This window comes from Geotrypetes seraphini, chromosome 13, assembly GCF_902459505.1.
Source record: "Geotrypetes seraphini chromosome 13, aGeoSer1.1, whole genome shotgun sequence".
Lineage (NCBI taxonomy): Eukaryota > Metazoa > Chordata > Amphibia > Gymnophiona > Dermophiidae > Geotrypetes > Geotrypetes seraphini.
In genome coordinates, this window is record NC_047096.1 from 66,644,297 (window position 1) to 66,661,631 (window position 17,335).

The 17,335-nt window shown below is 44.3% G+C and overlaps 1 protein-coding gene across 1 annotated transcript in view; it reads left to right on the top strand.

Annotated features, from left to right (window-relative positions):
• Positions 1-984: 984 nt before the first annotated feature.
• IGFBP4 (insulin like growth factor binding protein 4) overlaps positions 985-17,335 on the top strand; it is a 57,320-nt gene continuing 40,969 nt past the window's right edge. The window contains exon 1 of the mRNA XM_033917390.1: positions 985-1,564. Coding sequence (XP_033773281.1) covers positions 1,219-1,564 — 346 coding nt within the window. The 5' untranslated portion in view covers positions 985-1,218. The remainder of the gene's footprint in view (positions 1,565-17,335) is intronic.

A 17,335-nucleotide genomic window follows, 5' to 3' on the forward strand; every position in this document is an offset into this window, starting at 1 on the left:
CCCTCATGCAAATAAGGGTGTTTGGAATCCCAACGCATGCACAGACTATCAGTAGATGCTCTGCGCATTCACTGACCCTCCGTGCCCGGCAGAACTTTTTTTTTTTTTTTTTTTTTAACTTTTTCACGAGCCCGTGGTTTTAACCCACTTAAACCATGGGCTCACACTGCGGGGAAGGTGATCAGGGCAGAGTGCTGGAAAGTCAGGGGGAGAGAGCAGGAGAGTTGGGGCAGAAGCGGGGTGGCGATCGGGGCAGACAGAGATGGAAAGTTGGGGGGAGAGAGCAGGAGAGTTGGGGCAGAGAGCAGGAGATGCAGTCGGAAAGAAGTGAGTGACTGGTCCCCAGCAGTCGCTTGTTTTGGGATCGGCCAGTCCAATCGGTGTGCCTCATTTTTTTTAGTGAATCGCTGCCTGCCTATACATTGCCCCTCATTTGCATGCGCTGATCAGAGGATAATCGGGAAAGAGGTTAGTGAATCAGGTCGGAGGAAAATCAAGTCGCAAAGGGGTCGCTAAGTGGTTGGGACTTGATCGGTGGGCTTAGTAAATCTAGCCCAAAGTCCCTCTAATTTAGGTGAGCCCATGACTCATACCCTTGAGTAAGGTTGCTGAGATCAGTGCAAAGGGTCAGGGTTGTGTTTGAATATGATTTAGATAATTAGCTTTGATGTGATTAAGGCTTAAACCCTGCAAATTGTTATTAATGCCATGAAGTTTACAACCCACAGACATCTTTTCCCCCCTTCCATTCTGCAGTCCCTTTAGCCCAAATTCAGTTCCAATTTCAGCCGCTTTAGAATCTCAGCCCTTCCCTTCTGTCTTCTGGGTGATTAAGGATTCTGATGGAGGATAGGGAGACAGCTCCTTTGCTTCTGGGAACAGTTCCCTCCCTCTCTCTCGCACACAGCAGTAGGAAAGATGGGGGTGTGGTTAGAGGATGGTATAAAGTCCAGAGGCTCAGAGCTAGCACTGAGAGCACAGAGTCCCTCTTTACAAAGAATGCCTGTACAACTCTGCTTGGTCACTTATCACACTATACAGCCCTGGATACCTGAAGCGCTCTCTTGATCTCTATCAGCACCTTATCTTGGACTAGTACTTTTGTCTCCTGTCATCACTGGATGCGCCTCACACTCACCAGCTTGACAGTTGCTTTGGGCTGCACCATCCGCTCTTTGGTCCATTCCCCTGCCATAACGCCTGGTCTCTCATTTTGCCATGCAGCCTAGCGGGCTGTCTGCCATCATGCTCCTGGCTATGAGTGGGCTTTGTGTGACCGACGAAGCCATCCAATGTCCACTGTGCTCAGATGAGAGGCTGAGTCGCTGTAAGATGCCCGTGGGCTGCGAGGAGCTCGTGCGAGAGCCAGGCTGTGGATGCTGTGCCACTTGTGCCCTGGGCAAGGGCATGCCCTGTGGGGTTTATACAACCCGCTGCGGATCAGGGTTGCGCTGCTACCCACCTCGGGGAACTGAGAAACCCCTTCATACACTGATGAATGGACAGGGAGCCTGTACAGACCTGATGGAAATACAGGATATTCAAGAAAGCTTCCCGGCGACAGGTAAGATCGCTTTTCTTCTCCTTCTCCAGTGCTATATAACAATATAATCATGCTACAGCAGTGACATCTTTCTCAAGCCCCAGCTATAGGGACATCTTTACTCACATTTATGTGCAGATAGGATATGTTTGTCCTGCTAGGTCAGCATCTTTTGAGCTGCTACTGCGATTTACATTTTTTCTGCCGCCGCAGCACGGAACATTCCGGTCCGATGTCAGAGGCTCTGTAGTAGTTTATTTTAAAATTATTTCTAGTCCACCTTTATCCAAAGCGATTACAAAAGTATACATAGATAATAAAACAATTAAAATACATAGAAACAACATTAACAATTAATAAACCTCCTCCCCCCCCCTTTTTTACAAAACCGTAGTGCAGCTTTTTAGCGCCAGCCGTGGCAGTAACAGCTCTGATGCTCATAGGAAATCGATGAGCATTGGAGCTGTTACAACTGCGGCCGCCGCTAAAAACCATGCTATAGTTTTGTAAAAGGGGGAGGGGGGAGTCTGCTGTCCAACATATTACCAAATAGCGTCTTTCATATTACAGAACAATTGTCTTTCTAACCGTAACTGAAATTATTCCATATTTCATAATACAGAGTGAATGCTTCTTTAACATTTGCTTAAATTCTTGTAAATTTGTCAGATGCCATAGATATACAGGTGATTTGTTCGATTTTGGGTAGGTGGGTGGGAAGGGGTTCACCTGCTGACACATCATATGACACCTTCAATGAGATTTATGGAGCACTGACACTTGGAATAGCCAGCAGGGAGGAAAGAGGGGTGGTTTTGGGCAGACGGGATTCTGTGTACTTAGGGTTTTGAGGCTGTTACTTTCTCCCTGCTTTGAGTGAGAAACGCATCGCTTAGAAGAGGAGTCCCCAAAGTCCCTCCTTGAAGGCTGAATCCAGTCGGGTTTTCAGGATTTCCCCAATGAATATGCATTGAAAGCAGTTCCTGCACATAGATCTCATACATATTCATTGGGGAAATCCTGAAAACCCAACTGGATTGCGGCCCTCAAGGAGGGACTTTGGGGACCCCTGATCTTAACACTATCCAGAGAGCATTAGGGCTGTCCAGAGGTAGACACAAGGTATCCAGATATTAGTGATCTTCAACACCACCATCTGGATAACTTGACAGCAGGAAAGCCTTCCTAAATGCTATTCGTTCCCTGACTGAATATTGCTGCCACTGAATATCAGAATATATATACAGTAAAACCTTGGATTGCAAGTAGCTTGGTTTGCAAGTGTTTTTTTGCAAGAGAAGCAAAACATCTGATTAAATTTTAACTTGATATACAAGCAACGTCTTGCAATATAAGTACATACAGTATTTTGTATTAAAGCTTTTGGGTTGTGAAATGAATCATCTGAGTTTCCATTATTTCATATGGGGAAATTTGCTTTGATATATGAGTGCTTTGGATTACAAGCATGCTTCTGGAATGAATTATGCTCGCAAACCAAGATTTTACTGTTTATATTTTTTTTGTCCCTGGTGGCTGGTGCTTAAAAAGCGTTGACCACCATGGGCTCAGTTTTAAAAGGGGGGGGAGGGAGTATGTATAGCACTATTACTGTGTACAGCCCTGGGCAACATTGTTCACTTGTCCCTTCCCCAATGAGCTTACAGCCTAAGATTGAGCATAGAAGATCCTAAGGGTACAATTTCTAAAGGTATTCTCAAGAGAAAACAGCATCTTATATGCAGAAATCACTTCTTCCAAACTTGCCTAGTGCATGGCCCCGGGGCCAATGGCAGCCCCTGAAGACCTCTGGGGAAATTGGATGAAAAGACCTGCATGCTTGAAGGACATTCTAAATAGACACAAAAACCTAGAATGCATTTGGAAATGCATTTGGAAATCCTACTTGAGGATATCCCAATGGAACGTTTGAAGATAGTCTGGTGGGGATGAATATTGCTGACACATATTGGTCAGTGGTGTGTTGTCCCCATATTGGATGATATTTGGTGGATCTCCTTCAGCTCATCTGGATCCAAAGTGTCCTTGACTTAACAATTAGTGAAGACTGACCTAGTAGAAATGCTTTTAAATATGTGGGCATGCTCCTTGTGTACACAAAAGTGAATCTGAAATGGGGAGAGGCATAGAGGCACAATTTGGATTTACGGTAAGTGCATAGTTTATTAGATATATTTAGGGTTACCATATGGCTCCAAAAAAAAGAGGACGGATTGAGATATCTGAATTTTATTACCACTGAAAGCAATAGAAGTAAGGAGAACAGATAGAGACATCTGGGTTTTACTTCCATTGAAAGCAACAGAAGTAAAATCTGGATGTCCAATCAATCGTCCTTTTTCTGAAGCAATATGGTAACCCTAGATATACTGGTATCGTCTGTGAAGTGTGTACTAAATAGAAGGGGTACATATGTGTCTGTACTTTCTGTGGGGTACATTTCCCTTTGAACAATGGTGTGATTTGCTCCTTGCAATTCTTGCATACGTTAGACAGTGTATTATAAAATTATTTTCCAAGTGACTTGTTGAAGGTCACAGAAGGGCACTACTATGTGTCCTCGGCATTGATCTTCACTGTCACAGCCAAATTTAATATCACAGGAATTTAAGGCTGTGCACCTGTACTTTGGGAATCCATTTGGAGATACAAAATTTTGCTCTGGACTTCCATCCCCCCCATCCCTTCTTTTCCTCTTCCTTTCCCTGCCACCTTCCCCCTTCCCTTCCTTGGGACGCTGGGCTTTAAATAGCTTACCAAGAGCCGGACACAGAAAAGAAAAACAGGAAAAAAAAGAGTCCCTGATGAGGCGCCTTATACTGATGTTTCCTCTCAAGTCCTGACTGGAGCGTCAGCACCAGGATCGTGCATTGTGTGAGTCTCGGACTGGACCAGTTCCTGTTCACAGTCCCAGGGCACTGGTGATTGAGGACTGGGACCTATTATCATGGGAATCTCTGCACGCTCCTGAGACAGGATGTGACCCTCAAAGAGAGCAAGAGGAAGAATTGTCTGAACCTATTCCAGATTTAAACTGCCAGATTGCTGCAGCTTTGGTGGAGGAGTTTGGGGTGCTGATGCAGTCTGTATCAGTGTCACACATGCAGGAGAGCTTCCTTAATCTGGATTGGTGTCATGGGAAGAGGGGGAATTCCTTAGTCTGAGCTAAAGTGAGATGAGGGGCTTCCTCAGTCTGGGCTGGTATCCGGGGAAAAGGGGCAATTCATTGCCAGAGAATATGGTGAAAGCAGCTTAGCAGGGTTTAAAAAAGGGTTGGCTAATATTCTACAAGAAAAAGCCATAAGGCATTATTAGCATAAACTTGAGAAAATCGACTGTTTATTCCTAGGATAAGTGGCATGAAATCTGTTTCATTCTTTGGGATCTTGCCTGGTACTTGTGACCTGGATTTGCCACTGTTGGAAACAGGATACTTGGGTTGATTGATCTTTGGTCTGTCCCAGTTTGGAAACTCTTATGTTGTGCTGGTGTCAAGGGAGGGATGATACTTCAATCTGTGGGAAGAGGGGATTACGTGACTTGCTCAAAATCAAAAGGAGCTGCAGTGGGATTTGAACCTTTTGTGGTTCTCTCTGTTTGCTGCTTTTGCCTCCAGAACTCCCTCAGTGTGTGCAGTGGCATACTAAGGGGGGGGGGGAGTGGACTGCCCTGGGCACTGCCTTGGTGGGGGCGCCGGCACCTGTCAACCCCCTCAAGTAACGATCATGCCTCCCTTCCCCTACCCCATACCTCTTTAAAATCTTTGCCAGCATGAGCAACTACTCTAGTCTGCAGCTCACGCTGGTCTGGCTCCCTCTGCAATCACTTCTGGGTCGCGGGGCCAGGAAGTGACATCAGAGGGAAAGCCGGCGTGTGTAACAGGCCAGAGAAGCTGCTCGTCCTGGTGAAGACTTAAAGAGGTACGGGGTGGGAAGGGAGGGCGCAAGTGTGGAGCAGAAGGAGCGGGGAGTGGTGGAGAGGAGGATGTAGGGGGCACCATTGCCCCAGGCGCCTCCTACTCTCGCTGTGCCACTGAGTGTGTGCTAGTGTGAGAGAGAAAAAAGTGCTTCTCCATCTGTGCTAGTGTGAGCTGTTAGTGGTGCCATAGGAAGGGGGCTTCCAGAGTTTGTGCTTTTGTAGGACACAAAAGCACTGTCCCCTCCCTCACTAGGACTTCCCCCCCTGTAAACGCCTTTTTCTCTCTCAAGAAGCTCCTTCATGTATTCAGGTATTCTCTACCCATAGAACTCCAATTAACTCGCAAGTTTCCCCTTAGATTATTGTTTATTATTCAGACTCACTGTATGGTATTGTACTTAGACTTATTGTATTGTATTTAGACTCATTGTAATGTATTGTATTGTTATTTAGACTTATTGTACGGTATTGTAAGTAGACTTATTGTATTGTATTAAGATCTTTTGTTATTCGCTGAATGTCCAGTCTTCTTACAATGTAAACCGCCTAGAAGTCGCCTGACTATGGCGGTATAGAAAAATAAAGTTATTATTATTATTATTATTATTATTACATGGAGATTGTGAGGGAGATGCACACGAAACTAGTGGAAAGGTGAGATGAGGTGGAAGTTAACAGATGTGGTTGACACGAGGTGAGCTAAAGGGGTAGAATGAGATATAGGTGACATGGGTAAGCTAAGAGGTAAACATAAGACTTGCCCTACCTGGGACAAACCAAAGGTCCCTCAAGCCCAGTATCCTGTTTCGAACAGTGGCCAACCCAGGACCCAAATACCTAGCTAGAACCCAAGTAGTATAACAGATTTTATGCTGCTTATCCTAGGAATAAGCGGTGGATTTCCCCAAGCCATCTCAATAATGGCCTATGGCCTTCTCTTTTAGGAAATTATCCAAGCCTTTTTTAAACCCCACTAAGAGAACTGATTTCACCACATTCTCTGAAACAAATTCCAGCGTTTAATTGCATGTTATGTGAAGAAATATTTTCTTCATTTTTTGTTTTAAATCTACTACTTAGTAGCTTTATCGCATGCCCCCTAGTCCTAGTATTTTGGGAAAGAGTAAATAAGTGTTTTTCATCTACCCTTTCCGCTCCACTCATTAGTTTATAGACCTCTATCATATCGGCCGTCTCTTCTCCATGCTGAAGAGCCCTTGCCGCTTTAGCCTTTCCTCACAGGGAAGTCATCCCAAACCTTTTATCATTTTTGTCGCACTTCTCTGTAGGTGGGGTGAGAGGAGGTTGAAGTTGTTAGGCGGAGGTACGATGTAGGTGACTTGGAGGCTTATTTTCAAAGCACTTAGACACACAAAACCTATGGTACTTTGTATGTCCTAAGTGCTTTGAAAACGAGCCCCATAGCCATAGGGAACCTGAAATGCAGGGGTGAAGTAAGGTGGGGTATCATGGGAGGAGATGCGAAATTGGGGGAGTGATATGGGGAGAGGTGAAATGATTTGAGAGTAGCATAGGGAGTTCAGTCTAAGACCATTATCAGCGAAACATTTGGGCTCATTTCAAAGATTATTAGAGGTCCAGAACCTGGAGAATTGGCGTGTAACAGTGATAGGATAGGGGGGAAGGGAAGGGGGGGAGGTTGGAAAAGAGGAAGAAACCAAAGGTGGGTGGGGTGATGGGGGTTAAAGGGTCAGTTGCATGACCGGAGAGGATGAAGTGCTGAACATGCGGCTTCTTTCATAGTTAATATTTTACTGGGACAGTAAATAGATCTAGTATTTCCTTTGGAAAGGGAGCTAATCAATTTTACATTAGGACAGGTTGGAACAAACCTTTCCCTCTTCGGGGATGGTGAAAGAGTAAAATGCCTGTCAGAGTCTAGATATTTAAATTAAATTTTAAACATTAAAAGGAGCTGTGCCCTTGGTATTTCCTCCTGCTGCTTCTTAAGTGTCTGTTTTTTTTTTTTAGTGTAGTTAAGTAGACAGGACTGGGAAGTGTCATTTTTAAGCCTCAGGAGCCTTTGAATTCTGTGACGTCACATTATCCCGAAGACTGTCTGCAATTCATATTCTGACGTCATTAGGGTTACCATTTGGCTCCAGGAAAAGAAGAACAGATTGACATTTGGGTTTTACTTCCGTTGCAAACAAATGGAAGTAAAACCTGGGTGTCTGAATCCATCCTCATTTTTCTGGAGCTATAGGGTAACTCTCTAGCCATCCTGCTCCCATTCTCTACAATGGTACACTATCCCCAAATTTGCAGCAGCAGCACACAGCATCTCTGATGCCACACTATCCCCGAGATCTCTTGCTGCCCATACTCTGTGATATCACACTGTCCCAGGCTGAAGGGGAAAAAAATACTGCCGAGTCCTGCTAAATGCTTCCCCCATGGCCAGCTCCAGCTTATTCAGTTTTGATGCCCGCACATCCTGCTGCATGGTGGAAAGCAGAGTTGGCTGAGATCACTGTCAGATTATGTACTTTAAGATATCCTGACAATTTTCATAGTTCTGTATACTTGGGGATGGCTGTATTGAAAAGATCTGTTTGTGTCCTCTTTTTTTTTTTTCTTGGAGATCAATATTTTCAGCGTGTCTTCCATTGTGATGGAGGTGAAAACAAGATCCTTTAAGAGCTGATCTGGGCTACAGACCATACACTGCAAGTTGAATTGAAGTTATAGCTCTGAAGACAGAAAAATAAGGCAAAATGTAAACTGGTTTATTAGCTTAGGGAGGTAGAGGAAACATGCATTACAATTTAGGTTTATTCTGAAACATAATATGGACAGGATGAAACTCCAGCACTATGGGCTCCTTTTACTAAGCTGCGCTTAGCACGCGCTAGATGCCAACCCCACCATTGAGCTAGGGTTTAGTTCTAGCCGCGTAGCGCGGGGTTAGCGTGCGCTAATATTCTGCGCGTTCTAAAAACGCTACCGCAGCTTAGTAAAAGGCACGCTAGGATTTAATTGCTTCAGAAACATATGCAGCTAGCTCTGGCGTGGGTAGCTGGGCAGCGTATTTACAGAGACCAGAAATGAAACGAAACTAAACCTTAAATTTATAGACCAGCTCATCTCCATGAAAGTTTCAAGTTTTATTAAAATTTGATAATCGCTTATCAATAATTCTAAGCGATTTACAAGTTAAAAAAATAGGGGATACAAAATGACATTCCATTAGTGATTTCTATTCCGCCATTACCTTGCAGTTCAAGGCGGATTACATAGAAATTGTCATGAAGTTACAAGATATATTACATAAGATATTACAAGATATATTACAAGATATATATTACAAGATATACAAGATATTACAAGATATATTACATAAGATATATTATAAGTTACAAGATATATTACATAAGAATTGTCGAGAAATGAAGGTATTACATATTGGGTAATTTGAACATTTTAGATTTGATAGGAGTAGACAGTGTGATAGGTGGAGCTTGGGAAGGAACTGATCGTGTTAAATAGGTTTTATGTACATCTACAAATCGTCCTCTATTATCCTCAAGAGTTTCGCAATCAATGTTCTTTGTTATGTGGAATGCAGTATGGACTCCATTTCGAATGTGGAAAGCGAAACTGAAACAAGACCCTACCTGTTGGAACTGTTTGAAAGAGCCTGGAACTCTTGATCACATGCTTCTTCACTGCACTATGGTTCATTCCTTTTGGACTCGTATATGGGACACCATAAAATCTATTACCGAATGTTCAGAAGCTATTTCCATAGACATTATAATCCTTCGTTCTCAACACCCTTGTTTCGCACTATCAAACTGCCCTCCTAAACTTATTGACACCATGATTGTGACAGCTCTTATGCACATTTTGAAAAATTGGAAGTCACCCACACTACTAGACTACACCTTTTGGTGGAACTCCTTGAGCATGTACCACAAATTCGAATCATATGCATATGAAAAGAACACGATATCTCGTTTATCTACAAATTTGGTGTGAAATAAATCACCTTGGTCATTCTTAGATTCATATGTTCATTCTGCCTTGTAGACACTTCTGCCTCTCTCTCTTTCTCTCTCTCTCTTTCTTTATCTCTCTTTTTTCTTTTTTATTTCAATTCATCTTCTCTGCTTTTCTATCCTTTCTATTTCTTTTCTTAGCAGTTTCAAATACTCTGAATTCTTCTTACTAATCTACTATATGCAAATAACAGCAATTATGGTTTCTTTTGTTTCTACATCACTATTTCTTATTCAATTTTTATGTATTTGAACTGCTTTCTGTATATTACTTATAATATTCAATAAAATTAATGAACTAGAAAAAAAAAAAAAGGTTTTATGTATTTTTTGAAGAGTAGAGTTTTAGTTTCTTTTTTGAAGGTTTTGTAGTCTGTGGTCGAAGACAGCAGATTGATGATTTGTCTGTCTAGTTTTGCTGCTCTGGTGGCCATTAGGTTAGAAACATAGAAAGTGACGGCAGATAAGGGCCAAGGCCCATCAAGTCTGCCCACACCAATGACCCTCCCCTACCTCCCTTTGTGAAGAGATCCCACCTTTCGATCCCATTTAGCTTTAAAATCAGGCACACTGCTGGCCTCAATTACCTGTATCGGAAGACTATTCCATCGATCTACCACCCTCTCGGTGAAGAAGTACTTCCTGGTGTCGCCATGCAACACCAGGAAGTACTTCTTCACCGAGAGGGTGTCATATAATAATGATAAATAAAATCACATATACAAGACATAACAAAAAAACCTAACCGATAACAAAAGGAGAAAGGGAGGAACTAAATAGGATAGAAAACATGTAAGGTAATAACATCAGGAAGGGGGAGGGGAAATAATTAATTAAAAAGAAAGAGGGCAGAGTTAAACATCCTTAGCTGGATTGCTGATCAACTGCCTTATCAGTCTGCAAAGGTGATGGAGCTCAACTCAGTTAATAATCATGAAGTAAACAAACAATAATAGGATGAAAAATTTTGGAATAAAAGAAAAAAGAAAGTAAAGATAAAGCAAGAAGCACAAAATAACAATAAGGAAAGCTGGCAGCAACAGAATAAAAGACATGGGTGTGTCCAGACTTATCTTTCACTTGACCTTCAAATATCTCCCAGAGCAGGACCTCTCTTCCTCCTCCTCCTCCTCCTCCTCAGTGCTTAAGGGAGCTGGGAAGTGATAAGGATGTATGTTTATTTGAAACATGTCATGGGCAAATTTTGCGCGCGTGTGTGTGTGGGGGGGGGGGGGGTCACTTTGCTGTGAATAGTATGCACTCTTCCTATAAAGAGTGCACAATTTTTTACAGAGTGCAGCCACCATGAATAGTAAACACATTCTCAGGAAAGAGCGTGCATTTTTTCTTCTTTTTTTTTGCAAAATACATATTCTTTTGAAAAACTGCATGTTCTTTCTGAAAGAGTGCACACTTTTGATGAAATAGCTCCTGTAATGAAAAAAAAACACCCCAAAACCCACACACAAAATGAACACTCCCATAAACAATACGGGAAAGGACACCCCAACAAAACTTTTCCGGCTGTACACCCCAGTAATATGAATTCCAAACTGCCCCCAAGTACCAGCTCCTGCCTAGTGAGAGGACATTTGTAAAAAGGAATGCTCTGTCCCCATTAGCTGCCTTCCACTGACATAAAATATGGTCTCCTAATTTATTGGATGCCAAGTCTAAAATTCAACCTTTGTTTCTAGTGAACAAGAGCTGCCTACGAGGTCAGTACTAAAAGAAAGTTGAAAACATGAATAATTGTCCACCAGAAAGACAGATTGCTTCAGGTCTGAGATAAATAAAGCAAGCCATAATCTTCTTTTTCCTACAATTCTGCCTCTTTATGAGACATATGTTACCTGTCTAGGCTGGGACCTCCCAGGGCAATTTCAGATGCCATTGTGTCAAAGCAGCAGCAGGGGGCAGGAACAAATAGGGTTTATTCCAACCCCCAAGGAGTCACTAGACCACCCAGGGCTTATGGGTGATTGGGTAGGATGGGGGAAGAGTGATTGGTTGGGGTGGGGGAAGTGAGTTTCAGTCATTTGTGTCCAAAACGCAAACCCAGATTTCAATCCGGTTTCAATGCCAACTTGGAAACCAAAACTTTACGTACACCCCTCAGTTCTATAATGAGCGGTATATCAAAACTTAAATAAAGTTGAAATTAATAATTTTCATATATTTAAAGGTCTGTATCATATTTCCCCTATCCATCATGGCAGTGGTTATCAATCTTTCTTCTGTTGTAACACATCTGACAGACAACATTCATGTGTGTGACACATCAAACACGAAAATTCACAGCTGAACAAAGCATGCCTAAATATTTCATTGTTTAACTGTAAGTTTAGTATGGATTTACTTATCCCATGTCAAAATGATGTATGCAACACGATAGTCCCAGATTTCTCACTTGTATTACAACCGTGTATTTCAAACTGTGCTGCACCGTCTGAGATTCCAGGTGTGCTGCGAGATGCCGGGGAGGAGGAGAGGCGCCGGCACTGGGTGACTGCCTACAGGACATGCTTCTTGGAGCGAGAGGTACATCTTGTAGGCAGTCAGGCGGCACCAGTGCCTCTCCTCTCCGCGCATCTTCCCTTACAGCCCCCCCCCCCCGGGTTTAGGGCCCCGTTTGGAGGGCCTTCACGCTTGTGCAGATGTCGATATGATGACGTTACAAATGCTTGTGACATCATCGTGTCAACGTCTGTGCACTTCTGAATGTCTCGAGCCGCGGCCACCATGTTGAGTGTGCCACGGCTTGTCAAAGTTTGTGAGACACTATATTACAACAAAACAAAGGTAGTGTACTGTATATTCAAATTCTAGTGTTACCTCAGCAACACAAAATTCCTCTGAGTCTACTGTTAGATGTTGTGAAGCAACGCAAAAATCTGCAAATATGCTACTCAGAAACTATATAGCAAACAGAATCTATGGACAGCAGATCTGCAACATTTTCAGTTAGGTCTGGAGACAATAGTTGGGAGTAGTGGGGAAGCAGAAATAGAGACCACTTGAAGGGATTTTAAGAACTTGACTCTCAAGATTGCTGGGCTTCCCAGGAAACACAGCTTTGCTGTCTATACCAAGGGGCAGCCCGCCATGGGTGCAGTCTTGGTGGGGGTGCACCCCGCTCCTTCCTGACCCCTCCTGCTGTGTGTATGCACCCCTTCCCTCGTACCTCTTTAATTTTCCTGGCGCATGCAGTTTCACAAACTTGCTGCCGGTGTCGGTGTTGGCTCTCTCTAATGTCACTTCTGGGTCCCGCGTCTAGGAAGTGATGTCAGAGAGAGAGCCGACACGATGCGGGCATCAAGTTCATGATGCTGCTTGCTCTGGGAAAATTAAAGAGGCATGGGAGAAGGGCAGGGGGGGCACACGCACGGCGAGGGAGGGTCAGGAAGGAGCAAGGGGGGGACAAAGAAGGGGGCGGGGGAGGGGCGCCACTCACTAAGCCACTGTGTGACATACTTCCCCTACATCTTGGGGACACACCAGTGTGTTCCAATATATTGGTTGAGAACCACTGCTCTAAGGAATACATATTTAGATCATAAAGAGACTCATTTTCAAAGCAACAGACCTACGAGAACGTTACATATGTTACTGTGGAACTTTGAAGTCTATGTGCTTTGAAAATGAGCGTTCAACTCTCCTCACATACACTTTGTGGTGCAAACCCCCATACAATTTTTGTCACTTTTCTATGAACCACTTCATATCTTTTTATGTTCTTAGTGAGATATGGCCTCCAAAACGAAACATAATACTTTAAGCGGGGGCTCACCAATAACTTGTGCAGGGGCATTAGCACTTCCTTTCTTCTGCTGGTTATTCCTCTCTGTTTGCAGCCTAGCTATGTCACAAAAGTCACATTGTTTCACCACCTTGAGATCCTTGGACACTATCACCCCCAAGCAGTGGCATAGGGAGGGGCAGTGGTGCCCCCCCGTGCCCTACTTTCCATGCCCCCGCTCTATCCTTGCCCCCTCCGCTCCTTCTACACCACTCAGCTCGTTCTCACCCTCCCTCTTCCCATACCTTTAAATCTTTGCCAGCGTTGGATTTCCCTCTAACATCACTTCCTGGCCTCATGACCTGGAAGTGATTCAGAGGAGAGTCAGGCTGGCACGAGCAATAGGCAGGAGAAGCTGCTTGCACTAGCAAAGATCTACAGAGGTAGGGGGTGGGGGAAGACGCAAGCGTGGCATAGTGGGGAGGAGTGGAGAGTGCCAGCATCCCCACTGACACGGCACCTGGGGTGGTCCACCCCTCATTCTTGCACTATGCCGCTGCCTGAGGCACTCTGTTACTCACCTTCCTTTCCTCTGAACACATTCTATTTACTATCCCCCCCTTCTATCACCTGTCAGTTAACCAGTTTCCAATTCACCTCTTGAGTCCTAATTCCAGCCCGATCAGCTTATTTGTGACTCTCCTGTGAAGAACTGTTATCAAAGGCTTTGCTGAAATAGCAACGCTCCAAGGGAGAGGTGGAAACAAGGAGTTAACAAACTGATGGTGAACACCATCCAGAACACCATCCAGTTGAGCACAAAGTCAAAGCCTTCTTCTTCGCACCATCGTCTCATCCAGGCGTTAATAGCTTGCAATTCCCCTTGTCTCTTTCCATCCGCTCTTGGTACTGGGAGGATCTCAGAGAAGGCCACCTTCACCTCCCTGATCTTCAGCTGTCTTCCAAGTGAGCGGAGCTGGCCCTTCATCTCTTCCCTGTCATACTTCCGTCCGCTCACATCATTTGTTTCCACGTGGATGGGCACAGCAGTATCCTCTCCCCCTGTGCTATGATCCTGGAGATCCTGTTGGCCACGTCCTTCACTCTTGCTCCAGGCAGACAGGTGACGACTCTGTCCTCTCTTCCTCCTGCGGTGTGGCTGTCCACGTGACGTATAATGGAGTCCCCTACGATGATCCCCATCTTCTTTATTCGGGGGTTTCTTGGGAGTCGTAAGTCCACGTCTATGGTATAGGGCCAGTCCTCTTCCTCCAGTGCTACTCTTGAAATTGTTTTCGGCTCTTCAGAAGGGGGGACGTCTTCCTGCGTTCTCTCTCTTCCTCCTGGTGTGCGGATGTCTCCTACCTCATCTTCAGTTTTTTCTGTGTTTGCATGGGTGTCTTCTCTCCTCTCTTCCAGGCCTTCTTTCTGGGTATCCTGGGTACAGTTTTCTAGCCCTGGGATCTCTACGTGTTGCTGGTGGGCTTCCTCGATGAATCTTTCTAGTTCCACAATCCCTTCGCTGGTATCGGGCTCCCCTAGCAACTTCTCCTGCATGCAGTTTTCCTCCTTCCTGGCAAGGAGTTCTTCGAGTTCCAACACAGTTCCCTCCAGCAGCCGAACTTGCAGTTTCAGGCTGTCCAGCTCCTCGCATCGGCTGCAAACGTATGCCCTAGTCCCCGAGGGGAGGTAGTCATACATACTGCAGCCGGTGCAGAAGACTGGAAAGCTCATCTTCTGGCTTCCGTGGGCGCTCATGTCTTGTTCTCCTTCTCAATTGTGTGTGTCCTGCCCTCCTGATAGCAGTCCTCCTCCTGTTGATCGTTGGTCTTGGTTGTGTTGGTGCTGTTGAGCTGTTTGAGAGTGCTTGTCTCGGTGTGTGCTGTGTGGCTAGGTATTAGGTAAACAAAGGAACAATAACCGGAATGTAACTTACGTATTGGGGCTCCCTGTTAGTCAGCCCAGCTTCCTGGCTCCTTCTGCAGGCTCCTTTGCAAAGGATTCCCTGAGACTGGCCCTCACGCAATATTCACCCAATTCAGAGAATAGTTAAGCTCTGGAACGCGTTACCAGAGGATGTGGTAAGAGCGGATAACGTAGCTGGTTTTAAGAAAGATTTGGACAAGTTCCTGGAGGAAAAGTCCATAGTCTGTTATTGAGAAAGGCATGGGGGAAGCCACTGCTTGCCCTGTATCAGTAGCATGGAATATTGCTACTCCTTGGGTTTTGGCCAGGTACTAGTGACCTGGATTGGCCACCGTGAGAATGGGCTACTGGGCTTGATTGACCATTGGTCTGACCCAGTAAGGCTATTCTTATGTTGTTCTTAACTTCAAAAAACTGGTGGATGAAATGCAGACTCAGACGTCTCACTAATGAGCAAGAGCGAAATATTAAAGATTGTGCAAGATCAGCCTGAAGCAATACTCTACCTAAATTTAATACAAATTACTCAATAAAAGTTAAAGAAAGTTATTGCTCAATAAAACTTTAAAAAAAAATACAGGGCCACTTTTTGGATTTGTAGGTACTTGGAGGGCCTCAGAAAGAATAGTTAATGTCATATACAGTAAAACCTAGGATTGCAAGTGTTTTGCAAGACAAGCAAAACATTTGATTAAATTTTAACTTGATATACAGTGGTGCCTCGCATAACGAACGCCTTGCACAACGAACTTCATGTCTTGATTCACACAACGAACTTCGTTTCACACAACGAACTTCACACAACGAACTTCGTTTCACACAACGAAGTCGCCCGAGCTGCCGATGTATTGCATCCTTCCGCGCAGGCACTGCAGGCAGTCGTTAGTCACTGCGCTTAACTGCCCTCTCTCACTGTATACAGTTGTCCTTTTAAGATAAACTCAATATTTTTTATATATCATGGCTTCTAAAAAAAGCAGGAAGGTGATTTCTGTTGAAATGAAACGGGAAATAATTAGAAGGAGTGAATGTGGGGTAAAACAGTGTGACCTCGTCAAAGAGTTTGGCCTCAGCAAGACCACCATTTTCACCATTTTGACAAATTTATCTTTTTTTATGTCATCTTAGCATATTTTATGCTGCAGAACGAATTATTTTTTTTAACATGTATTGTTATGGGAAAACGCGTTTCACATAACGAACTTTTCGCATAACAAACTTGCTCCTGGAACGAATTAAGTTCGTTGTGTGAGGCACCATTGTACAAACAATGTCTTGCAATGCAAGTACATACAGTATACACGCATCACATCATCACAACTGAGCCGATGGTTGTTCTCTCTCTGACACTGCGGGAGTGTAGTGACTGTTCTAAATGGGCAAGGTCTTGCAATACAAGTACGGTACGTATAGTATTTTGTATTAAAGTTTTTGGGTTGTGGGACGAATCGTCTGAGTTTTCATTATTTCCTATGGGGAAATTCGCTTTGATAAACGAGTGCTTTGGATTACAAGCATGCTTCCTGAATGAATTATGCTCGCAAACCAAGGTTTTACTGTATTTAGGTGGATGGGAACCTGAGAAGCGTGGAAGGCATTTGTGGGTGAGTCTGTTGGGCAGAGCAGAGAGGCCGTATAAAACCACCAGTTTCACTGACCCCCAGCATCCTGTGTTGTTGGCAAATCTGGGTCACAAGTACCTGGCAGAATTGTAGTCAAGCTATAGCTTTCCTAAGACTACATGGACCTTTTCTCCAGCAACTTCTCTAAACCCCTCTTAAACCCAGCAATGCTAATTTAGGGTTCCAAGACGTCCGGGAAAACCCGGACATGTCCTCTTTTTAGAGGACTGTCCAAGTGCATGGACAGACTTTCCAAAACCCAGAAGTTGTCTGGGTTTTAGAAAGCTCTGGCCGTGTGTGGAGAGCCTCTGAGCATGTGTGGATGATGTCACATGTGTCCACGCATGCTCGGAGGCCCCTGGACATGGCCTGGAGGTCAGGAATAATGAGACAAGGCTTTCAGGGGCGGGGCTTTGGCAGAACAGAACAGGGCCAAAGGAAGAATGGGGCATGGCTGTGGGCAGAATAGGGTAGAACCAGGCATCCAGTATTTTCCCAAGAAAAATATGGTAACCCTATGCTACCTGCTTTCACTCATATCCTC